The following is a 26301-nucleotide window of genomic DNA, read 5'->3' on the forward strand; positions in this document are numbered from 1 at the left end:
AGCAAGTTAAATTGTCCCTGCGGTCGCCCACCAGACAGGTGAATTCAGTTCAACAACAAATATTAATTTGTGCCCCTGTGTAAAAAAGGGGAGTGTCTGTATAATAACCTATTGGTTTCAACCGAAATGCATTTAATCCTAGTTTTAAATCACAATCAGTGTAAAGTTAGTTGGAGTTAAGAAGTTGTGCAATTTTGCCTTCAAAATAAAACCATAAATAAGTGGCGGGCAGAGCTACGTAGATGCTGCTGGCTGGTCAGGGGGGTTCAGAAATGTATGTCAAATACATACACAACTTGAACTCCGGGTGGGAAATTACAAACAAGTAAAAAAGACCAACAATTCAATCAAACGACTATAATTAAAGAAGACTTTACTTTGAAAGCTACTACCGGAAGTCGTACACACGACGTGGTTCACTTGACGCCTCAACGCCTCCGTCTCGCGCTGTCCAGCCTCCAGCTCTTCCCTCAGTAACTCCACAGCGGATTTGCTTGTCGCCCGCCACCACCTGCGCTACGTCTACAACAGGTGAGACGCGCCTCTCGTTACAACGAGTTTATTAAGAACAAAAACAAAAAACAAAAGCTGAGCGGACCTCAATTTCGACAAATGACGCGCGTTACAGATGAAAAAACTTGCGTTTTGGGGGACTTTGAGCGAGCGCCAGGGAGACGGGACACCTTGACAGTTGAGGCTGTCAAGTTAGCAAAGAGGAGCGGCTAAATGTTCGTGTGTTCACGAGCAGCAGAGGACGAAGCTTAATGAATGTGTCCTACCATGAAGAGGTGGAAGACTTTCACTGGTCAAGCCGTAGTTAGTCAGAATAGTTCAGGGGAAACTACGCCAGCGCTGTCAAACATTTTAAAATTGGTTATTTGATTTATAAGCTAGCAGTAGAAATGTTTCGTTAATCTTTGCTATCTTTTACCGAAGCGTTTAGGTGTTCTTGTAAATTCGCCGTACAAGAATACACAAAACGGAACCGTATTTCATTTTAATTTGCAACTTTTAGCAACTGTTTTACACTGCTCGTTACCACCACTTGGTGTTGTTTTTCTATCTTTAAGACAGATGAACCAGTTAGAAATCGCGAGGGTGTTCCTGAGATGTCATTACAGATTTGTGCATTTGATGAATGTCTAATTTATAAGCGACAGTAACGATTTCTCACAAGTCTTTGAACGTGCCATAATTCATGTGTGCATTTGCTGGCAAAACAGGAGGGATTAAATAGTCCGAGTTAAGAGTTGGTTTTAATCTGACATTTTTTCAAGAAAATTTGGACTGCTAAACCTACTATTGAGCTTAAAAAACTGAAACAATAATCATATGTCATATAGTTAAATTGGGATGCCCTTACTATTAGTCATTTGTTATCTTCCTTGATTGTGTTTTCAGACAGAACATTAGGCTATGGGGATTATCACATGCCCATAGTCTGTAATAATGACGATAATAACTCGTCACTTAGGATTCCATGAAAAGTCACCTACTGTCACAAACCTATTCAACCACTGTCTCAAATAGCTTAGTTGACATCTAGGCTAACAAGCCCATTTTGGACTCCTTGTTTACATTCTGGCTCATGGCAGCGAAGGACTCTGCACTTGTTTACTGCCTGGCAAGGTGCCTGGCTAGTTTTAGATCATGTGTCAGTGCAAAGACATGCATTGCCATCTGCTGCTGGGCTACACTGCTGCACGATCACCTGGCAGTCCGGAGGAATAACTAAGCTATTCGACCGACAGCCCTAAAATAGGAAGGGAGACGAGATCGTCCACTCATGCTTTTTGACTGGCAAAGTTTCTCCTCAGTGCTCAGCACAGACACAAGAAACATATTATCTACTAGTGGGATGTCAAAGAGATAAAAAAAAAAAAAAATGCTTGTAAACAAATTCCTAGTCCTAATTGTGGTCTTGACCACATAATGGACTGTAATGTTGTAATAGGAGGCTGTGTGGCTCATTGAAACAGCCGGGCTTTGATGTTGCCTCACAGTAAAAACAGATTGTTTTTACACTAAACTACATTTTCCGTGTTTATTTTGTGTCTTTATCACTGTTTTTGCTTCACTTGCTGTCCCAAAGAGATGGAAATTACAGCATTGTTTAAATTAATAAATAAAAAATAAATAGCGTAATCAGCCAGAACAAGAGACACGGTTTTGTCTTTAAAAATGCTTCCTGAAAGTTCAGGAAATGTTATTGATGGACGGGGCACCTTATTCCTGCACGGGAAGAGTACCAGATAAGCCGCAGCCTCCTGAGGGACTGGCCTTCCTGGATCTTAGAAAACAAATAAAAGTTGGGTCAAGTTAAAGTCACATGTCAAATCCTTTTTTTTTATGTGTGTGTGCCTAATCCTGATAGGATTCGTCTATCAAAAAATATTTATTTTATTGATATAAGGGCAGCTGTTGAATGGAGCAACTGGCACAAGCAACTATTCACCAATTGACATAAAATTAACCAGTTAATTGTTTGTCATTTACATACAAATGCTAGTTCCAATTTCTTAAATGTAAGTACTTGCCATTAAAAAAATCTAAATAAAATCATTGTAAATTAAATGTCCTCTTGTTTTAGACTGCAGCTAAGTTTTTGTCTTTGACATCTGAACATTTTTAAAAAGCCCAAAGGGATAATTGCCGTTTGCGTCAAACATCTTTCGTCGATTCATTTTATATTTCCGGCAGCGTATACCACATGAAGTACCTGATTGGTACACCAACACATTTGGTCATTCATGCCATGGACTTAAAGTGATTTCTCCCTGTTTTTCTAGCATTGTGGTGGAACAACTGGTTGGACGGCGGCTTCTCTCCCGGTTGACGGAGAACATAAAGTCCTGCTGGCCTCGAAATCTCGACTCGTCCTGCTGCGATTCTAGATCCAAGACCACCGTCAAACAGCCGTCAAACAGCCGTCAAACAACCGGCATCCAGCAGAGATAATGGACCCAAACCCCAACAATGAGAGGAAAAAGATCTCCTGGACCACTTTACCTGATGCTCCTTCACTCTAGACGCTGCCAAGCCGTCCGTTCCCCAATCGTCATCTCATGGCCGGGATTCTATTGGCGCTGACAAATGTTTGCTGAAACCGTTCGTCTGAAAGAGCATTGAAAATAAAAATTAAAGAAAAGAAAAGCGACTGTAGCCGTGAGCAGTTTGTGTGCCTGTGGTTAGGCCTGTGATCATGGGGAAAGAACAGGATCTGCTGGTGGCAGTGAAGACTGGAGATCTTCTGCTGGCGCACAAACTTCTCTCCAAAGTCAAGTGCAACAAAACCAGTGAGTATGGCACTAACTTTGGGGGGCAGGAGGATTCATGGCTTTGTGTGATTACTGAGTGCTTTTGGGTCTGTTCTGTACTCTGGGAGTGTAATTTAATTCCACAGTCAAATATAACTTCGACAGCAGAGGCAGAGCTATTGCCTCGTGGGACGTCACATCTCAAACAAGGGCAGTTTCTTTGCAATAACCACAAGATTGGGTTCAGCTGTGGACCATAACCCCCTTCCAGGAGTTGGGTCAGGGACAATTTGGAGCTAAATGGAATCGAACTGCGAACACAAGCTAATCTCCTAAGCGCAGACCCCTGCTGCTCCTGTGTCTTGTTGCGTGGGTTATAGCGGTCTTTCTTCTGCTCGCAGATACCCTTATCGGCATAGATTCCAAGTTGGACGTCAAGTGAGCGCTGTGCGGTAACATTGTTGCTAGCGACAAGGGCTCTGCCTTATCCAGGCCCGGGGGAAAGTTGAGGCCAAGCGGGCTGTGAAGTTGAAGTCTCTCTTTGTGGCGTTATCTTTTTCTGGGCTTTCATCAGCGTGGCTGGCTGCTCAGTGACAAGCTCTGGGAACAAAGCTGTGGCTGTCAGGAAAAAGCCTGTTACACACTTTGAACACTACACAGACAGCGAGCCCCGCTTGGCAGGGAATATTTAAAAGTAATATTATCTGCTTTTGTACCGCTGTGTGCTTCTGTTTGTTAAAAAACGACGGCTGCCAAACTGGCTGGGAAAATGCGACGGGGAGAGGGAAGAAAGTGAATGAGTAATGTTCCTGCTGTTTTATAAGCTACCATCGAGGTGCCCTTGAGCAAGGCACTCCCATCGGTTTTGGAAGAGAAGAGCAGTAATACAAATACTTAGCTGTAAATACAATTGAGTAAGTCAATGAACATATAAATGCATGAATCTATACAGAAATAGATATCTTATTCAAATGAAAGAACAAATACAAGCTAAACAAAAATGTATAATCAACTCTCCCCGAAAAAGCGTCAATTTTCGTAAGAAAAGAACCAGATTAATTACTAACATTTATTTATGTACCTAATTCTGTATTAATTTCAGCATGCATTTAGAAATGAACTCTTCTATTTTGTCATTTTGTCCCCCATACACAAACAAGTGTAACTGTGTCAAATGAAGCAAGGTGTTGAAGATCCCAGTTTACTCGCTCAGTTGACTTTCTTCAGCTAATTAAAAGTTGGACCTTCACCAGGCAAACACAGCAGCTGACCACATGGCGTTATGGAAACAAAAGCAGAGTTGTATACTTAATGACTTTCACAACTCCACCTTTTTTTTCTTCTGCACCTGCACATCGAGAGCGCGAGACAAAGATATTGGCTAAATCTGTGCTTGAAAGTGTGGAATTGTTATGCAGATGCCCAGGAGATGCCGGGTGCCTGTGTATCTCTTAATCTCCCTCCACTATACTGATTCTCTCACACACACACACACCACACGCACACGCACATACACACTGCTTTCAACACCACCGATCCTCGATGACCCTCGCCGAACTCTGTCAACGGTGTAGTCATTTGTCACTTCAGTTGCAGCCTGCAGTTGTCCGAAGGCGGTACGGCAGATGCTGCAGCTGGCAGCGAGGGCTCTGCAGATGACCTCCGCTGTCTCACATTTACAGATTGGCCTTGTCAATAAGGGCTGATTGATTGGTTAATAGTGACCTGCTTTGAAAATATTATAATCTTTTTAAACCAGCCACTCCAAAAATAGGCTTGTATATATAACTTATTTATTTGAACTCCGACCCTCAAAAAGGTTGGTGTGACAAGTGATGTCAATTTTTCTACAGGTGTTTGGTTGTTAACCAAAAAGTATGGCATTGAAGTAAAACTTTTACTTGCCTGGTGGTGCAAAAAGTCAGGAGAGCGGCGTGTCACCAAAGTCATTCTCTTTCCCATTTGGAGAACAAATGTCTGAACAAAGTGTCATCCATCCAGTAGCTGGAAAAGATATTCCTGTGTGGCTCTATCTATACAATGATTTTCACTCCTCTTTTAGTTTTATTGCACTTTGGTCCAAGAGCAACAGTGTTATCTTCACAATTAATTGTTCATCAAATTTACTTTGGGCCATGATTATTATGGTTCCCAGATAAAGAATTTTAATGCGAGCTACCATGACATTCCTCTAACTAACCCAACTATCAGGCCAAAATTCCCAATTATATATAACAACATTTTTAAAAGTACAAAATATACTGAACACATTCATTCTGAACACATTCATTCTCCACTGAGGATGAACACATTGAGCATTTCTATCGCACCACGCTAACAAAATATATTTGCTTTGAAAACAAGATATTTGATAATCTACTTTCCGGCTCCCTGTCGGATGAATCCTTTTAATGTATTATTTCCCGTTACCTTCCTGACGTGCCACTCACAGGACAAATGTTTATGACTCAACAAATAATTTTTCTTCCTTGATTGACACAGCAAAAATGTTCTATCTGTTCTAACACATTTCTGAAGTAAGGTAGAACAAGCATTACAGTTTCAAGTGCCAAATTGTCTGTTTAAGATTTATGTCAGGAACACAAAAAAAATGAAAATGACACCTGCAAGTGTTCTGTGACGTCCTTGTGAGCTCGAGTGACATTCTGCAAACAAACACAACTCTCACACAAGCGGAAGCCTCTGGAGAGGTCAGGTGCTTTTTAAGTTGTTATGGTGGTGTCAGACCGACATGCTGAGCATTCCCAAACCTCCGGGCTAAGCCTTTGGCCGGGGCTGGGGGCAAATGAAGGAGGGAGGCACCTGCACACGGATTGAACCCTGTAGCTGGAAGGAAGGAAGAAGAGAGGGAGAGAGGGAGGGGGACTGCGGGGTCAGGAAAAAAACACAAAACGCAAAGTTGGTCCAGCCGGGTGTAAGGAAGACTTAGCTGTCATTTAGCACAACAACCCTAGGGGGCAAATGGATATACTGTATTCAGAACAAAGGACATGGATCAACATCCAACACGTGTCCAGTTCATGCTGCAAGCTGCTTCCGGTTCCTTCCTGCCTTTTATTTGTTTGTCTCTTCCAGTCATGTGGCTTAAAAAGATTCATCCCAGTGTGGTGAGGGAAGAGGTGAGGTAGTGGATGAACTGTGTCAGCGGACCCATCACTGAATCTTGACACGCATACAACACGAGCAAATGTGCACACATTCACTTCCCACTTTGTTAGTAGCTATTCCTCGATATTCATCGCAACAGTGGTGTTGTAGATCACCATGGGTTTGTGCACTTAATAGTTTGAATACTCTGAAAGGATAATTGCAATTATTGCTTTTAAGTAATCAATTAATCAGAGAACCTCTTCAGTTGGTTATAGAGAAGTTAACTACTGCTGATTTACACTTAAGTATAAAAGAACTGTTGTTAATGTGTTTTTGTACATGGACTTTTCCCCCCCAACTTTGTTGATAAATATCTTTGCACCGATCTGTACTGCATGATATGAACTCTTCACAAAATGAATTTATCTTAAAGAGTTTCTCCCACCCACTGATCACAAAGCCTCCCTCCCAGCCTCCCCTTCATGACTCCTCTCTAACGTTCATTTAAATATCACCGTTGTGCGGCGATAGACTGCAGCTAAGCACTGGCTCCGAAGCTACTTTTTAGTGGGAGCCGAATTATCCGTTCTGGCCTCCGAAACAAACTGTGTAAAGCAGTTAGACTTTAAAAATCTGTGTTTCTCCGACACTGTTCGAAGGACACAGTGAGACGTCCTCAAAGGGACTGTGAGCCGAGCTAACGCCGCCCCCATCTTGTTTTTTTTTTGATGATCACTTAAGTTCTGGACATCCAATGTTTTATCCAGTTAATTTATACATATATATATATATATATATATATATATATATATATATATATATATATATATATATATATATATATATATAGCGATATTGCGAAAGTTTAATTGTAAAAATGTGTCTTCAAACTAGATGAAGATTACATAGATTTTTTTTCAATGTTTTGGGATATTTGACGATTGGGTAAAATAAGACGTTTTTACCTTGTGCTCACAGAATTTGTCGTTCAAAGCCATAGTTTATTAATCCATTCTCAATAAATTACCTTATCTTTACAATTCTACAAACAAAGTGTACATGCAAAATGATTGTTTTAAAGGGCCTTTTAATTCCTGGGTTAAGTTCCTGCAGCTCCTTAGTTCCTACCACCAAATGGTTAAAAATAAAATAAAAAACACCAAATCTGTTCAAACCAGGGGTTTTCTCAGGGGTTTTCTGACCACATGAACCCGCCCCCTGCCTCAGACAAACTCAAGACCACTGTCGCTTCCCCCCTTCACCTAACGGCAAAGCCTGGCAGTGTCCCGTGGGGATTAGCGGAGGCTCTGAGGCTGGCTGATGGACAGCTAGCTGAGATAGGAGGTTTCTCCTCCGATCAGCCATCTGCTGACATCACATTGGCTGCTCGGACAATTTAAGTGGACTTATCACGGCCTCCCTTCTTTTTTGCTTCGCTGTTGCTAGCTGACAAATCCGGTGGACTCACCGTACATCGAACATCGACATAGCGGTTACACTCGGCACATAAAGTCATCCTACCCAAAGTGTGCTCCTCCCACAACACTCCGGGTCAGTATTGGACTGAAGTGGGTGTCTCTCGCCCCTCCCTGAACGGGGACCATGAGAGACTAGAAGGTTCTTCAAAGGCCTTTATGATTACAATGTCTTTTGTTGCAACACATGCTTGCTTTCATCTTGACTCACAGCCCAACCCTCTCTTCTGTCATGGTAAATACAAGGCCTTTGGGTAGTTCTCAACGGACAGATGGACAAACAGCCAAGACAAAAGGAGAAAGATCATATTTGGACGTCCATTGTGTCAACTATTTGATGTATTGATGACCTTTACAAGACCTAGCACTTTTTGTTTCACCACCTAATTCACCACCTAATTCCACAGGACCGATTCATAAAGCAGTTGTGGTTAGCGCATCACAACTGCATCGCTGTTTCGATGTTGCCAGCGGAGTTCTTGGTGAATGCGTTTGTCATAATGACGTGTTCGATACTGAACACCCACCACGACCAACCACCCCGGGGAACAGTGGATTGCAAACTCTCAGATCAACTAAATTCAACAGAATTCATCAGATTGCACACAAGAAGATGGACAGGAAAAGGGGAGAGAGGTGTATTCACGTTGTTCTCATGCAACGTTCATAGCTATACCTACAAAATAATGAATCACCAAAGTCAATATGATGAGGAGTCAAAATTGGTGGACCAGCCATCCAACAATTATAATTTGTGTTTTGTCGGACCCAAAGATATTAAATTTATAATAATATCAAATCAATAAAATCTGTAGTTTCTCACATTTGAGAAGCCGGACCCAAAGAATGTTTGATAATTAGCGCTAAAAAAAATACTTTAACTATTGACCATATTATTGATATTTTTTTAAATAATTTTTTTCTGCCAATCGAGTATTGAAGTAATAGTTGGGATGGAGTAATGTTTTGCCATGTGCACGGGAACTTTGCTGAGATTCATTACAATAAGTTTTTATTATGAGACCGCTGGTTTCCCCTCTCAAGGAGAGTGATCTGAAAACTTCAGATTAGCTTCAACAACAGTGAGACTCATTGCTTTAAATTGAGGGTTTCCCATCGGGAACTTGCTCAAGAATTCTTTTCGTACTTCAAAAGTAGAAATTCACAATCCACACTGGTAGCGTTTCCTTGATTAATCATTAATGGCCTTTCTACAATAAGTTAAACTTTTTAAGTTTCCTCAGAATACTTAGGCCTGTTCACTGTAAGCATCTCTCTATTCTCATCCCGCCTGTACAGAAATATCCTGTTAAGCCTCATCAAGATAAGAAATTGACCATATGTTAAAAAGATTTTCTAAAGTGTTAAACTTTTTTACTTAAGATATTACATCCAGGTTCTTCTTTTTTGGGTCGACGACTCTTCCCCTCAAATCCCACCCAATCCATTATTTTGGCCTTCTGCTTCCTTCATCCCTGTGCCTTACTTTAAATTAGGGACGGTCCATCTGGACTAGTGTCAGATTAGAAGTCTGTTGGCTTTAGGAGCATGTAAGAAGAGGTGTATTTGGTCAAAAGTGTATAAGTGCGGTTTAAAGCTTGCATATGTGTTGTTTCTTCAGATACGGCATATGGCCCAACACCTGAGAGGTAGATTCAGCCCCTTTCAGCCCTTGTTGTACCTAATTTAGAGTCTTGTTTCAAGTCTACAGCAGCAGGGTGTTGAAGTTAGCCCCATTAGCCCACCGGCTAACTGGGCTAATCACTCCTCTACTTAATTGGCCAGACATTTGGGTAGCGGCCAAGTAGTGAGTGAACGGCTTTCGAGTTCGCCTCCTCTTGCGCCCTATCCATTAATCCTGAGCCCTTTCCACCCCTGACAGATGGGGTAGCTTGTCTAGGATTGCTTAGGAATTTACCAAAGGAATTAAGTGATGTGTCTGTGTTTGTGTGTGTGTGTGTGTGTGTGTGTGTGTGTGTGTGTGTGTGTGTGTGTTGTGTGTGTGTGTGTGTGTGTGTGTGTGTGTGGTTGCAGACCGTCATTTAATCTGGCATAACTAGCCTTTTATTACTAGCTCCAGGCGGCACATTGTTGAGTCTGGTGCTCATCCTCATTGAGCGCCTTTCTTTTCTCCCGTTACTAAAAAACAAGCCGTCAGTCAGGCAGGTGCGTTAATATAGCCTTCAGATTGCGAGGCACGGTGTCACAGTGTTTCTTTTACCTGCTCTGCCTCTACATGCCCTGCAACTGTATTCATGTGTCTGGATAAAAAATAACAAACCTGTTGGCAGAGTTGGGAGATTTGCTTTTGTGCTTGTATAGACAAGGACAATGTGATTGTCTGTGCAATGAGGTCTCATTGCGTGTGTATTGCATGAATGTGTGTGTCTATAGGTGGTGAGGAACGCGTCTACTGTACCTAAATGGGAATCGGGCCGCATCAGTATCTGGCAGCGGTAATTAGAATCAGCGGCAGAGGTTGTCGTTGCGGCTTTGATCTTCCACCTCATTTTGATTCTTCCCCGTATCCAAAATTCGTTGCAAATAGAAATCCCCGTCTGCGGTGGCGGTTCACATCTTTCCGGCTTTGTAGTCGTTTTAATACGCTACTGTGCTTCAGAGGACGATATAAAAAATAAAAAAATAGATTGTAATAAGAATTGTCTTGATAATGCCGTCTTGGATGTAATTTAGGCCAACACATGAGTGTCTGTGCAAACCTGTGACATGGCAGTTTTCAATTAGTGCCACCTTTTCTTTTTGGCAATTTGTCTTCATCATCTGGCTCCCCCCGTAAACCACAGAAGCTTTTTTTCTTTTTTTTGAAGATACAAGCGTTAAGTCTCAGACAGCCAAGTGATCAAAACTGTCTCACCTCAAACCAGAGACATAAGTTATATATCAGTTGTAACCTCAAACTGCTTTTTCCCGCTGCGTTATTGTGATTGCTCTCACTTAAATGCTCCGGTGCTGTTATTTTGACAGATGGAATTGGTTCCATATTGTTAATATTGCCAATCATAGTGTTAGCAAGCTAATTCACAGCACATATATGTGGACGGCCTGTAGCTAAGGTAGGTTGGTGTTGGGTTTGTAAGTCGGGACGCCACAAGCCTTACAGGACGAAATCCAGGTTATGTTTAAAGGGGCATTTTAGCAAATTTCTACGTGAAGCTCAAGGCTTTTACACACCTGGAGAGTGACTAATAAACGACACAAAAAGAAATACTGGGTTGTAAATAACAGTTGCAGCATTTCTTTTTCAATGACAGTTTCTAATAGATTTGCCAATCTATAGGCTCCTATTGAGGGCTCTATTGACCAGAGCTGCGTCTCGCAGTCGGCCTGAGGTAAATATTTGTACAGCCTAAGCCACTGTAAGCTGTTTTTATTGAGTAAAAAGCTCTGAATGAACATTGCCTCCAGTAAACCGTTAAGCTTTATGTTGAAAGGTAAAACAGAAAGTAGTGGATCAGGTATGCGCTGCCTTTTGTCAAGGTTGAAAGGAGGAAACGTTGTGTTCCCTCTGTGTTCGGACCTGGGAGACTCCGTGTTATTGTACACCTTAATATGAGCGTTCATGACAAAAACAAAAAGTTCAAAATATATATATATATATTGACGCGTAAATTATTGCACAAAAACGGCAACATTTGATAAAACCAATAACCAATAATTACTGACAATTTAAGAACAATTTAAACTTGCCCAATTAAAACAAATTGCTGCAGCTCTTGAGCCAAGCCGACGTCATCAAACGTCTCGTTCTGTCCAACCAACAGTCTAAAAACTAAATATTTTATTTACTATCATATGTGGCCTGAAAAAGCAGCAGAATTATCATATTTCAGCAACTACATCCGGGAAATGTTTCGCATGACCAAAACAATTACCCATTATCCAGATAACCGATTAATAAGTTCATCAAGGTTCAATTCCCAGCCTTGAGTTTGAGGGGCTGGGGGGAAAGGGTGGCATCAGGCGGTGGGTTGTGTGATGTGTCAATCTGTTACTATAGAGTTTTTGATCAGACCATGTATGTAGTAGTATGCGTGTAGTATCTTTAGCCCTCGTCCTAAACAAACCTTGAAGCTGCATTTTTTGGCATCTCATCCCCCCAAATATCCACATTTCCAGCGTATTGATCGTTGCCTCTTTGACTAAATGAGAAATGTAATGACTTTTCCATCCATGTAGCAGTGTTTGACCTCATGCTGGTGTTTGGCTTAAATCCAATAATCCCCACAGTTAACTAACTAGCTGGAGGGAGTCGCTGAGCAAAGTAGCCTTTGTGAAATAGATTTTATTGTTTGGATTTCTTTTTTCGACCTCCGCAGCGTAATCGCTAATGCCTCAATTTCGAACCAAGAGTTGGTGGAAACCTTCTGGACCCTTCTCGAACCAGGTCAAGTCTTCTCTATCTAGTTCACCGTGGTGTAGTCCTACTTGAGTGTGACTTCATTTTGTATTCTTTTTATATATTTACTATTGAGTGGAACAGTCGTGTGTTTAAATAGTGTGGTTTTAGTGTGTTTAGGAGCGTACGGCAAGCAAGACTTGGATTATACTGCTAAGGGTTTTAAATGTCATGCTGCTCAACGTGGCTCTCATTCACTTAAAGTCATTGAGCATTCAGCATTTTTATTTTTATTTTTGGTTAGCCATGGAGGCTTGCAAGAAAACTACGTTTTCTTCATGAATTCAAATTTACTCGGGGTGTTTAATTGGTATGCAAACAAACAGTCATTGTGTGGGTGAAGTATTATTTTAACCTTCAGACCCTTGAGAGCTCAACACTGGATCAAAATCTCATCCTTCTAGTGGCGGAGCCACTCGGGCACAAAGGAAAAATGCCATGGCAGCCTATCAATCAAACTGAGGAATTTAAGTTACAGGTTATGGGTTATTCAAGTTTTTGTATTCCTAAAAATTCATTTTAAGAAGCTTTTTCTATCGTAAAATCATTCATTAGTTTTCAAAAGTGGAGTGTGTTTCCTACCAGATTTTGTCATGTTTCCTTGATATTTGCTGTTCTACGAAAAAATGGGCCAAACAGGGAAGTAGAAGGAGCCAGTTTTGGGTGCATCATTTCAACCTCCTGTTTTGTGCTATGCCTCAATCCCATTAAACCTTTTTGCTGTTCAAAATCATGCAGAAATCCAATAATGTCATAATGCCTCACTGTACGCCTCATATCATTGTATTGCTTCGCCTCAGATGTATGATGAATATTGATAACCAACAAATTAGTTTTCTTCCAAGGCCAATGTTTGAAAGTAATGAACTGGTCCAACCCGGAGCACGGAAACCAGCAGGGAGATCTGCGGCGAGTGAACAACAGATGATTTTAATAGTATGTAAAGTATTTTGTCCCCCGAGGTGCAGGGTTGAGGTGCGTTACGTAACATGAAACCTGCAGGTGTGTTCAAATCTCCCATTGCCGAGGAGTGAAGGTATACAGATGCAGCGACATACACAATGCAACACGGCGCTACAGATGATCCGTTTCATTCCCACACTGGGCTCACTGTCAGCGAATATTCAATGCGTCTGACCCAGTTGCCAGAGGCACCGCGGGAGATTACTCCCTACATTTTTTAACAATGGAGCAAATTTATTGGATAATAAGGCCCGCAGCTGTTTTGATGTGGAGTTTTTTATTTATTTATTTTTCCTCAAGACCCAGTTCCCAGTTTGTTCCTCTTAGCAAACCGGTGATGGAGAAAAAAATGATGAGGAATTGTTTCCCGTTAAAGTGTGTCACTTCGAAAAAAGAAAGAAATTGTGTTTGTGCACCTTGCACTGTTTACTGTTGTTCCTTTCCTCGGTAGGGTTGGGTGAACTCCAGCTGCATTAACAGTACATGCACACAGCCTTTGCCTCTTTTTGTTATTTTAATTCTTTATAATGACTGTCTGTTTACTTGAACAGAGAGTCATGAACACACACATGAATACAAGCACGCTAACCAGCACATACTCATAATCTCCCCGTTCCGGACGCCCTGTCGGAGGAACCACACCGGGGCCGCCCCTCACTCAACTATTTAAAGACATGATGCTGATGTCGCTCCAGGGCTTGTGTGTCTCTGCAGGCAGTGCGTGCCTCCGTTCTCCTCATCAGCATCAGCACTCATCAGGGGTCGGGTCTATGGTGGACCAAGATTACAGGTGATTACGCCTGACCATCGGAGGTCTACGCTAAGCGTCGTTGAGGGACAAGTGGCATTTTGCCGAGGTCCAACTTGGCAGAGGACTTAACTTAGTGCATAATAATCGTTCGGTCAAACAGGACTTGACAGACAACTTTGGAAAAAGGTTTTCTTTTTTAATGGGATTCAGGTAGTAAGGATGCACAATTAATTACATTTTCTTTTCGAATGTAATATGGCATACTGCAAATTTTAAATAATGGGAGGCCGCACTACATTTGTTCGAGGCAAAATGTGTGTCTAAACACCTGTTACACCTGTGTATATATATATATATATATATATATATATATATATATATATATATATAAATAAATACACCCTGATTTTTGTCTATTGATATTTTCAAGCGGTAAACTCCACAAAACCAATTGGAAGCCATCATCAATCAATGATATCAATTAGGCTTGGCGCCCAACTCGGGTTTAAAAAGGTAAATCGTTCTTGTCATTTGCTCACTTCTTTTATGCAACCTTTGAAACAATGGCCACATCAACAGATATCACCACGGTATCACTTTCTTTGCTGAAAGTCTCGCCACTTTGCTGGAGTTATTTTTGAAGCTGAAGTGCTGTGCAGTCGTCTTTTTTCTCGGGAAAGCCGTAGCAGCAGCAGCTCAAGCTGACACAGGCAATCTCTCTCTCTCTCTCTCTCTCTCTCTCTCTCTCTCTCTCTCTCTCTCTCTCTCTCTCTCTCTCTCTCCCCGTCCCTCCCTCCCTCTCTCTCTCTCTCTCTCTCCCTCTCTCTCTCTCTCTCTCTCTCTCTCTCTCTCTCTCTCTCTCCCCGTCCCTCCTTCCCTCCCTCCCTCTCTCTCTCTCGCTCTCTCTCTCTCGGCTCTCTCCTCACAGCAGAGAGCCGCAGGATGGCTCCCGCTCTGTGACTTAACACCCCAGTTTGTTTTTTTTACACTCCTCACACAAACACTTGTACACACAGTCACACTCCTATGGGGATTTGGTCACCACCTGCCATGGACGCCTGGCACTGTGGAAGTCACGCTGCAGACACCGTCATAAGGGATTTTACAGTTAATTGAAGGTCGCAGACACCTTCATGGATTATGATCCCACATCCCCCCCCCCCCACGTTTTAAAACCCCATTCAATTCTCATAGACCTGGTTGCAACAAACAACAACAAGTGTGTTGCATGCAGGAGCGTTTCTTCTCATGTTTTTTTTTTTTAGCCCTATTAGGCCTTGTGTGGGTCAGCTGGAGTGAAGCCAGGTCTCCGCTCTGCCTCAGTGGTTTGGTTTGAGGGTCTGTGTACCTTCTCAGTAATCAGAGCAGTTAAATGGATGTCTTCCTCTGATAAGTGTTTCCCTTGATGCGGCCCTCACCTGACCACAAACCATTTATCGCCAGAGAGAGATGATGACCTTAAATTACCCCCTCCGTCACCCTGTATTTTGTTCTCGCCCCGGGCCACTGTGGACTCCACTGTTTGTTTCTCTTAAAAAATGGAGGGGAGGGGAGTTGAAGGTTCTTCCCAGCCTCACAACTCCAGCAGCAAGTGGCCTTTTCTGCATTTGTTATTGAGAAGTGAACATGAATTGCCTTGTTGTAAAACTCCAAGGAATACTTCCCTGATATAGAGAGAAAAACTTTAACACAATGCCAAAAAGCCTAACCTAGAAGTAGCCATTGTTATTTGTAAATGTTAGAATGTTTGATGCAATATTTTACTCATCTGACGTATATTCCATCCCAGGGATTTTGACGTTTCTTTTTTTTTGTTGCCGCGTCCCTCATGGCCGCCTCAACTGTGTCCTTCCTGATAAATGTGGCATAAAATGATCCATTGTTGGGTTCGCCGCTCATTTTTGTTCCCCGACGACCCACTTTTGTCGGGCCATTATTGGGCTGATATTGTGTCGTCTGAACCCAGAATTAATAAATGGAAATCCTTGAAATTTTGTACATTTATCTCCTGCCAACATGTGAAATTATGTAATGTGCCTAAGGAGACAAAAGCAATGTTATTTTACACTCCCTTATTTCTATGTATTTTCCTTCCAGCTTTTTTCTTCTTTTACATCCACGGACCGCGATCAAAGACATTTTTAAAAATGAGCTTCGCAGCCGTGCGAAACCAAAGCAACAGACGCCTCTGCCAGCTGCAGTCTCACTGAAGGAGACGAACACAAGCTTTATTTGTTGTTGTCTTTAATTTTTTATTTACATTTTCCAGCTTTTCCTCCTCCTCCTCCTGCTCCTCCTCCTCCTCTGAAGAGGTTCCCACTATTCGCACACTCGTCTGATTGTGCAGCAAGTGTTTGTCTACACACAAGAGTCTCCAAAAAACCCAACAACATTCCCCTCGTCTCACCTGAAAAAGCAAAAGGCATTTGAATAGCGCCTTTCGAATCGTTCAGCCGCTTTAAGCATTTGACACCAACATGTCTTCCACCCATTCAACACAACGTGCAAGGTGCCACCTGCCCATCGGGACCAAACAAATTCCCATAATTATATTTTTCTGTCCAGGATGCTTTAACGGTTCAGAGAGGGAGGGCGGCCGCAGTAGAGTCTGTAATTTTCCTGCCTCTTTAAGAAAACACAATGCTTGAGATTGACTACACATCTGTTTGCACCAGCTCTTCAGTGTGAGGGGTCGGGGGGAAGGGTGGCACACACACATACACACACACACACACAATGAAGAGTCATCACGCTGGCACTGTAATTGATCCTGTTGTCAGAAGGAGCCCCCTACTGATTTTTATGGCGAAGGGGGGAAGCAGGGAGGGGGATGGAAAGCAGACGGGAGAAAAGGGAGCTGACAGCTTTGTAGATACATGGTCGAGTAGGATAGCGTGGTGGGTGTGCTATGCGAGGAATGCCGGCTCGTGTTGTAACTAGAACTCCTGAAAGGCCCTGTTCTTTCCATAGTGCTGAGACAGTTTAGACCCCGTTTTGGCATGCTGCCTGACGCCCAACCCTCCGATCCGTCTCGTTATCAATGCGCCTTTTTGTGTCTTCAGGCTCTTGTTTTAATCTCCAGCAGCAACCGCTCCGCAAGAAGCCCGTGTGTAAACTTCCACCGGCTGCCGCAGAATGAGTACATCAAAACACGAAGCGAAGCCCGCACCCCGTTTGTGCAGATTCATTTCACCGTTTGGTAGAGAAGCCCCGCGGAAAAAAGTTCCTCGTGAGCATTTCTGTCGTGGGAGGCTCCAGCAGTTGGAAATGATCTCCTAACCGTGGAAGTGAGAATGCCTTCTTTATCCACTAAGCTCCGGAGGAAATGGCAGACATTCTGTATCGTGGAGTTCCCACGCGTCCTGGAAAACCGTGGCAAAGCGGTCGACCCATTTCAGAGTCCGTGAAAACGCATGTCACGTGCAGGTTGGATGACTTTCTCTCCAACTTGTCTTAAATGTTTGAATGATGTTAATTTGGCGTACATGTTTGGTTCAATTTGTCACAATTTGTAAGCATACAAGAGGCGATTTCATGGATGAGTTCTTGCCAAAGACGAGCACATCTTTTAAATCAGACTTCCACGGAGAAGAACATACTAGCATGAGGGGGAAACCGCGTCAGACCAGCGAGATTGTTACTGCAGAGGTTCTGCAAAATGATCTGTAGAAAAGAGTGAGAATATTGTCAGAAGTATGTATATTTTGTGACAGTTCTTCGATTGACGTTTTTAAATCCTTTAAATTTTATGCATAGTAAAACCCAGCTGCACTGGTAATCTGAATATTTTTCACTTTATAACTTCTGGGTTGAAAGATGACATCAATAAACCAGAGAGAAAGAACTGCAGCCTTAATCGGCACTCCAGTGGGAACCCATTCATACGCTACATATTCACAAATGACTTCATATTCTCTTTTTCATTTTGTTTTATATGGAACATTTATTCTGATTTTCCATAGCAATTTTTTTTGTCCCACAGCTTCTGCTGTTAAGCATCCACTTTGATGATGTAATCCATTTTTCTCTTCCACAAGTTTGGTTCCTACATTTCTACTGAACGGATCATTGCGATTTATTACAAATAGTTTCTAGCCATCAAACCGCCTGATTATGAATAATATTGCTTTACCAAGTCACTATCTGAGATATGGGGAGCAGCAACTTAACTAAAAAGAAGTCGGATGGACCAATAAACATGAGCAGTCAGACTTTCCTCCGTGTTCATCATTGAGATGTTATCCCTTTAACATGTTTCAAGTACTGTGATTGTTGCTTTAAATTCTATTTGCCATAAATGTGTCCATTTGCTATGCATTCATATTATATAATGTGATAATTTGGTGCAATATGGCCATTACATTTCCCCACAGCCTCAAATGACTTCTTCCGTTTTAGCATCACCGCTTCAGTCTCCAATGCTGCCGTAGAATGTTTTATTATTGTTTATTTCTAAGGGACATCATAAATGTCTTAAACAACGAACCCATCCGTCAAAAGAGAGACAAGTATTATTCTGCCAATCAACTAATTGATCTATTGACCAGCCGTTTCAGCACTTACTAGTCTGAAACCTTCACCTCTGGTTAACTCTGCTTTTCTTTCACTTCCCGTCTCTCTTTGTCACACACACACACGCACACACACACACACACACACACACACACTTATGCGATTTTCCACACCCAAGTGGGAGAAGACAGTGAGGGGGATTGAGTGCAATGAATGGCTCAGTATTTAGAGGTCTTGGTGATCTGGTCCCTGTGTGGGTCCTGGTGGACAGTCGGGCCTTTACAGTACATCTCTCTGCTGTAGGATGTCCGGGGATCTTTAGCGAAGAGTTTCCAGCCCCCATTAGAGGTCGGAGAATGAAAACATCTGAAATCTGGAATCTTAGTTAGATATCTTTTTAGAAAGAGACTTTAAACTTTAAAGGTTGAGCCGAGCTTTTGATTGGCGGGAGCTGATGAAAAAGGAGAATTGTGCATGTAGACGAGTTATTAGAAGAAGTTTTGACTTTCTACCTTTTTAGATATAATACATTTGCTACAAATACGGTTTCATTTTTCAAGTAAATTATGTCGATTTTGCAACAGCCAGGTACAGTTTGTCAATTACTTTAAGCAACTGGTATTCAATTTGAGACATTGTGAACAGTCCGAAAGTATTTTTGAATGAATTGAATGAATTTATTTTGTGATTGTTGCTTAAAGCCCTTTGATGCAAATTTGTAATTTGTGATTTTGGGCTATACAAAATAAACTGAATTCTATTGAACACGCGTGGAAGCAGGACTAAGGACAATGACGAGAGAATGTTCCCTCTTGGAGTAAAGTGTGAATGAGAAAGACTTGGGACAAGTACCAGTCTGTCCATTCCAAGGTGAGTGGGAGAAAAAAAAAAGAAAGGAAAAATAAAAACTTGTCCAGTCTTGCTGACTGATTTATGCTTTTTTTGCGACTGGGTTCTGCTGCCGACAAAACAACATGTACTATTTTCTCCTGGCGTGCTTGTGTTCAATGTTTGTCGCTGTCGCTTCCAAAGAGCCGATGCGATAAGCAGTGTGGATGAGGTGGAATGCCACGTTTCCGTGAGGCAGAATCACTTTGTTTATGAATCATTTGGCCGCCGCGAGGGTGTCAGACGCGCTGAGAGAGGGAGAGAGAGAGAGAGAGAGAGAGAGAGAGAGAGAGAGAGAGAGAGAGAGGAAGGGTGAGGCAGCAGGAGTTGAGGAAAGCCTTCCCATCCTGTCGGTGCTGTCAGGTTGTTTGAAGGAAGGGAGCGACGACAGGCAGAAGTGCAGGAAGAAGTAAAAACACACACTATGAAAACACACAAGGGTCCGGCAGGGATGGAGGGATTTCTGGAGAGCTCTGATGAAAAGACAAATATGTCACCGAATACTAATGCTCTTTTTCCATTCCCTCCCTCTGTCTCTGTTTCGTTCCAGAGTTGCTGGGCTCCGCCAAGAGACTCAACATCAACTACCAGGACTCAGACGGGTGAGAGGCGTGTGTGTACGTGTGTGTGTGTGTGTGTGTGTGTGTGTTAATGTGTTAGTCAGCCCGTGAGATAAGTGTGAAGGTGAGTCTAAAGAATGCAATGGAGGAGTCACCGTGTCTTGATTGACATGTATATTGCAAAATAATAAAAAATCCCAACCTGTGTTTTGTCTTCAGGCTCCACCACGAATCATGACATCGTCTCACACATGTTCCGACATATAGTGCCCTTTGTAGTCATTATCTCCTCTTCAAACACGTAAAAAATTACAGGAAATTCTGTTTGTTTAGTTTTAATATATGACGACTTATCTGTCTAACCTGTTTGAGTTCAGAAAAGTACTTCATTATGTTCTGAATATGCAGTTAAATTCAAGATAAGTTAATAGGATCAGAGTAGTTTTAGTTGACCGTATGAATATGATCCTAAAAGACTGTGGCTAAACCTACACGTCCAGCGGAAAAGTCAACATCCTTAAACCTTGAAACCTTTTGATCCCCCATTTCTATGTGAATGGAAACAAAGAACGCTGCAAAAGCGTGGCAGTAATACACATTGTGGGGGAGTTTCCTGTTATATTTTTTTGCCCTTGTTAATGCACTATAAGCAACAAGTCTGTATTATAATCGGCAGCTTGGCTTCTCATTGGTTTAAACAGACGACTCCACATTGCCCCAAACCTGTCTTCTCGCCATTGGCTCCTTGCTTGTTTTTAGAATTGATTTTCAAGATTTTACTGATAACTTTTACATTTTCATGAGCCAGCCTGCAGCCTTAGATCATCGGGTGGGGCCCTTCAGGATGTTCCTAAGTCAAGGCTGAAAACTTAAGGTGACCGTGCTTTTGCCATCAGGGCCCCTCAGCTTTGGAACGACCTGCCCGAGGAGATGAGGTTTACATATTCAAACTTGTCTTTTTAAATCATTTCTTAAAACCCATTTCAACTGTTTTATTTAATCATTGATATTATTTAATCATACTAATTATTTTTTTTAAATTTATTTTATTTTATTGATTATTTTTATTCGTCTAAAGTACTGTTTTATCAGGGTTTAACTCTTACCTTATTTTTTTTATTTTTTTGTCTGTCAAAGCTCTTTGTAGCCTTTGTTTTTAATGGTTTTATAAAATTAAAGTTATGATTATTTTTATTATTTAAAATGTGCTGCAAGCAGCCAGTAGGCAGCACAGTCCTGCTTGGCAAAATAACAAAGCTCACAGTTAATTTTAACATTGGTTGCATTGACATACTTTATAGTTGCATTTCCACCAAAAGGTTTAGTTTATTCGTCACACAAGAGAACAGTTATTTTAGCGTTTTCATCAGCAAAAGCTGTGGATAATACCTGGCACCCGGATCTTTTACGAGAACTACCTCGGTCGAGGTTCCAAGTTAAAACACTGCAGATCCCTTATTGGTCAGAGAGAATCGTCACTCCGGCGACATGGAAGATCCTGCACAGACCCGCCATTTTTAAATAGCCAAGCTTTAATCCACAGAACCAGGATTAAAAAAGAAATAAATGTAAACCCGCAAAACAACACTACTGCAAACAGCTAATGAAGTGCAGACGTTCCTCTGCTTCAAAAAAAGATTCAGTATGTTCCTTTTTTAAGACGATGGCTCAGCTACTGGAAGAGAATCCAGCACGCAGGAACCACAGTGGCTTTTAAAAGTGATTTCACACATAACCTGTAACCACACAGAAAAATGTGGTTTGAAATGTTGCGTGGCCAATTTTATTTTTATTTTTTTAAGGTTTTAGTCTTCGTGCTTATCCTTCCAGTTGATTTTTATTATATTTTTTAGCTCGAGCAAAGGAGCCCGTCACACATGCAAAGAATCCCCCGCTGCAAAGCTGATATGCGTGTTTATGTGCAGGCCTACAAGCAATGTGTGGGTTGGCCGAGGCCTGCGACGTGTATCTACATGCAGGGTCAGTGCAGTGTGTGGGAGGTGATACACAATGGGGGTGTTGAAATTAAACATGTTGTGCGTGTGTGTGTGTGTGTGTGTGTGTGTGTGTGGCACAGAGAAAGGGGTTACCTGTGATATATGAGATCGGTGCAGAGGGGATGAAAAGGAAGGGGAAGGTTAGCAAACAGGCGCTTGTCACTGAGTCAACACCACCCCAGAGAGAGATTAAGACTGTGTGTGTCAGTAGAGGGTAGGGGGCTGTAAGTGACTCTGGATGTGGACGTGGTATGGAGGACATGGGTGGGTAAACAAACGTGTGTGTGGGGCATGAATGACTAAACAATGCAACTGATAAGATAAGCCCATTCACGGTCTGGAGATCCCTCAGATTTTATATCGGCACAGGCCGACGTCTAAATGTCATAATGTCAAGCTTGTTGAACCTCACCGAGTGTCACAAAGTGTGGTAACTAAATAATAACCAACACATTCTAACCACCAACTCATCAAACATTGCAGCGAGGTCAGTGGCGCTGTGCTTTACACTGTGGCGCGCTCAGATCTGAGTCATGACCCGTGGGTCAGTTTACACTCTTTCCATGCAAGAGTCTATTTAACATGAACTTCTATGTTCACAAAAAAACGTATACTTTCTGCTCATTACATTCAGTCTCTTTTTAAAATGTGCTTCCAGCGTAAGTTTAGTTTTCAGGTTCACTTATGCAGCATTACTACTCAGTTAGGCAAAGTACTTTTAAGTAACATAAAAAAAAGTAAGGCAAGTTTACGATGTCAAATTGTTTACTACTTTAGTAGAAATGATACCTCCATTTTTTCCAGAGAGATGATTGGTCAGTAGGCATGTCATTTAGATCCTCTGAATTGAACGTAACTATTTGTTCATAAATAAAAGTCTTCATGTGAACAAACTGCATTTGTTTTCCATGAAAACGTTACAGTTTACCTTTCAAACACATCTGTTGACATCTTTTGCAAAATCTAAAAGTAAGTTATCTTTCCAAAAGTATCCCGGCTGTTTACTGCTATTGGTGCCCAAGACCTGTGGGCTTCTACTCTTGACTGTGTGAGGCTGTGTTAGATCACCTGGAGCCCTCTGGACGGTAGTTGGTGTGGAGTGTGTTACTCTGCTCGCGTGTTGTTGCCTCCTCTGGAATGCTCACTGGGCCCGTGTCGCCCGAAGCAAAAGCAGAACTCGTCGGCAAGAATTTATGCCTTTAATTTCTCCCTCTGTGGAATATACTGCGACCTGACAGACACCCAGACGCAAACGCACACATACATTTCATCTTTGAAGCTCTGACACACATACATATAATAACACACACACACACACACACATTCAGTTTTTATGTGGGAATACACAAATATATGTGAACACACATCTTATCTTGGCCGATGGTTGTTTTGATGTAAACTGCATAAACAGACTCATCACATTCCCACACACACATCCCTTTACTTCTATCTTGGTGAGGACACTCACTCACTGATTGCGTTCCCTTTCCCCTTGCCTGAACATAAACCATCACAACTAAATGGCAAACCCTTACCCTAACCTAAACCTAATTCCAACCTGATCCTTTAACCAAGTCTGAACCAGCCAAAAATGTCCTCAATTTCCAGGAATGCCCTCACTCTAAAGCTCTCAAACTCAAGTGGTCCTCAAAAGAAAAGACGTACAAGTACACACAGACACACTTGTCTTCTCAGTTTGAAGTGTTGATGGATGAATGGGAATACACACTCATAAAAGCACACATAAATTCTTATCTGAGGCTTCAGTTCGTAATGGGATATCACACACACACACACACACACACACACACACACACACACACACACACACAAAGACACACACATTCACACACCTTCTGAAGTTTTGATGGGCGCATACACACACACAATCTCAGTCTGAAGTTTTGAAAAGGGGCTCACCTGCTGTAAAGTCATCAGTATGATTCATAAGCCCTCTCATCTCTGTGTCTCTTCTCCCTCTTGCTCTCCCTCAACAACCCTCCCTCTCTTTCTTTTCTCTGTCACCCTTAGCTTCTCGGCGCTGCACCATGCCGCTCTGACGGGCACCACGGAGCTGCTGTCTCTGCTGCTTGATGCCCAGGCCACAGTGGATATCAAGGACATCAACGGTAACGCGACAGCAGAGCTGCTCCAATGTCAGCGGACTAACCTACAAGTTATGGAAAGCAAAAAAAAAAGTCCACGTTTTTAGAAGTCAGTTGGGGTTAAATTGAGCCTGAAACTTCCTCAACAGCTTTTTGGCACTCAGCTGAAAAAAAGTTTGACCCATATGAATAAATATGATTCACTTTGAAGTTAGTCTGCCACGCAGCGACAGCAGCGCTACAGCAAATATCTTCAGACTCCAAGCGGAACAAATGTAGTAGAATCGGTGCAGGAGTGGCAGCTCGGCTGCTGAGACCGGAGGGGCGTAGTGCTCATAACCGTGTGTGACGCCGCTGAGGTCAGCAATAGATTTCTTGAGGACTGTTTTGAAGGTTGAATTTTACCCTTGGCACTTCCTTCCAGTTTGTCAGTTTGGGAATCCATTTGAATCCACATTGTGAACTGTTGTACAGACAGAAGAACTAGCCAAGGTACCGGGGTTTTCTAAAGCATTAATGACTACTTACGTATATACAAGGCTTTTAAAAATGTCAAGCTAAGAAGCTTCATCATCAGCTATTATATTTTAAAGCTACGTTCAAACCACCATTATGCATCTAAAGCTAACGGTAATAATTATTTCTAAATATTTTATCTTGGCTGTTGTAAAGAACGAGGAACTTAAGTTAATTAAAAGAGAGGATCAGATTCAACAGTCATGTTAGATAATTTGGAACATAAACAATGGCGAAGGGGTTCCCTGGACTACTGATGAGGATAAGGCCGCCTCCCTTGAAAGGAAGACCACTACAACGAGAGAGGAATTTATTACTTTTTTATTATACAACACATTAACCTTTAGGGGGGAAAAAAGAGAAGTGACCCTAGTGTGCGATGAATCAACAAAGTGTGCTCACCATAGACGATATATAAGAAGTCAACCTCATCATTTAGATGTCACCCTCAGAGCTAGGGATTATGTTTTTTTGAAGCCACAAGGACGGCATTTTCGACTTCAACCATCTTGGTTTCTTGCAACCACTGAACGCAAATGACCTTATCTGGACTGTGGAGGAGTGAAATTATAATGGAGACACAATGGTAGCAACCTTTCAATCACCCTGTAGCCTCGCCCTAAAGCACACTCTTCTTTATGGTCTAATTGACTCCAAATGGACCATCATTTACGACATAAAGCATGATGCTTTACTGAAGAAGACATGAAACTAGAGATTGTAAACATTAGTTCATGTTTTCAATGTTTACTGAGGTAATAAAGCAAGTAAGAAGTAGGATGATTGACTCAATCCCACATACATTCTGTATAATTTTGACTTTTTGCACTAAGCAATACTTTGTTGTATCAACAGTTGATGACTGTGTCATGTGACTGAAGGTGTCAGGCAGCTCTACTGCTCCTTTTTTTTTTTTTTGCGTTATGGTTTTATGATCCCACAACTTTAAAGAGTAACCATTAGACTGATTTCCAATCAGTGCTGATGTTGCTCTGTGTTTTCGGGATGTGTGAATATACAATTGTTCGCTAACACATTTGAGATGATAACATGTCAACGGTGTGTTTACAGCTTGCTTTGCAGTTATATATTTACATATCCAATAGAAACCGATGGGCTTGGGGCTCAGTGCCGGAGGGTTAGGGTTGTGAAGGCAGAAAATGCAGTTTTGGTCTTTGCATGAGATTTACTGACACTAAGGAAAACAACATAATGCAAATTGATGTTTTCCTTTCTTAGACCCTTCATGCTTGTAAGCTTTCTGTTAAAACCCTCAAGTCCCTGATGACATTTTGTTCACGGATTCAAGGATATTATTACTTTGATTTTGTCTGGAAATTCTTGAAATTCTCCGTGGAGCTTCTTTAATATACTGCCTTTACCTTCCCATCTCACGGCTCTATCCCTCACCCATGTTTCCGTCTCTAGGCATGCGCCCCCTCCACTACGCAGCGTGGCAGGGTAAAGCAGACTCTGTCCTATTGCTGCTCAGAGCCGGAGCTTCAGTCAACTCCACTTCCAATGATGGACAGATGCCGTTACATCTCTCTGCTCAGTATGGACACTACGAGGTGGTGAGTTCATGCACATGCGCTGCAAGGCATTACCAGACCCCTGAACTCTACCCCCTTTTGTCTCTCAGCCTGTATTGTCTGCTTACAATACTGGTAATGCCATGACACAGGTTTTCACAAGAGTCTAAAGGTAGTGAACGCACACATTCCTTTCCTCCAGCCTTATCCGTGTGGC

General features: G+C 42.0%; 1 protein-coding gene across 1 annotated transcript in view; it reads left to right on the forward strand.

Moving 5' to 3' along the window:
* The first annotated feature begins 414 nt into the window (after positions 1 to 414).
* Positions 415 to 26301, forward strand: part of LOC137789554 (caskin-2-like) — a 49620-nt gene continuing 23733 nt past the window's right edge. The window contains exons 1-5 of the mRNA XM_068583251.1: positions 415 to 531; positions 2790 to 3296; positions 19925 to 19976; positions 23963 to 24060; positions 25981 to 26126. Of these exons, the coding sequence (XP_068439352.1) occupies positions 3203 to 3296; positions 19925 to 19976; positions 23963 to 24060; positions 25981 to 26126 (390 nt within the window). The 5' untranslated portion in view covers positions 415 to 531; positions 2790 to 3202. The remainder of the gene's footprint in view (positions 532 to 2789; positions 3297 to 19924; positions 19977 to 23962; positions 24061 to 25980; positions 26127 to 26301) is intronic.

Source organism: Clinocottus analis, unplaced genomic scaffold (genome assembly GCF_023055335.1).
Source record: "Clinocottus analis isolate CAN_PGR_092001 unplaced genomic scaffold, fCliAna1.0.p SCAF_19, whole genome shotgun sequence".
NCBI classification, from domain to species: domain Eukaryota; kingdom Metazoa; phylum Chordata; class Actinopteri; order Perciformes; family Cottidae; genus Clinocottus; species Clinocottus analis.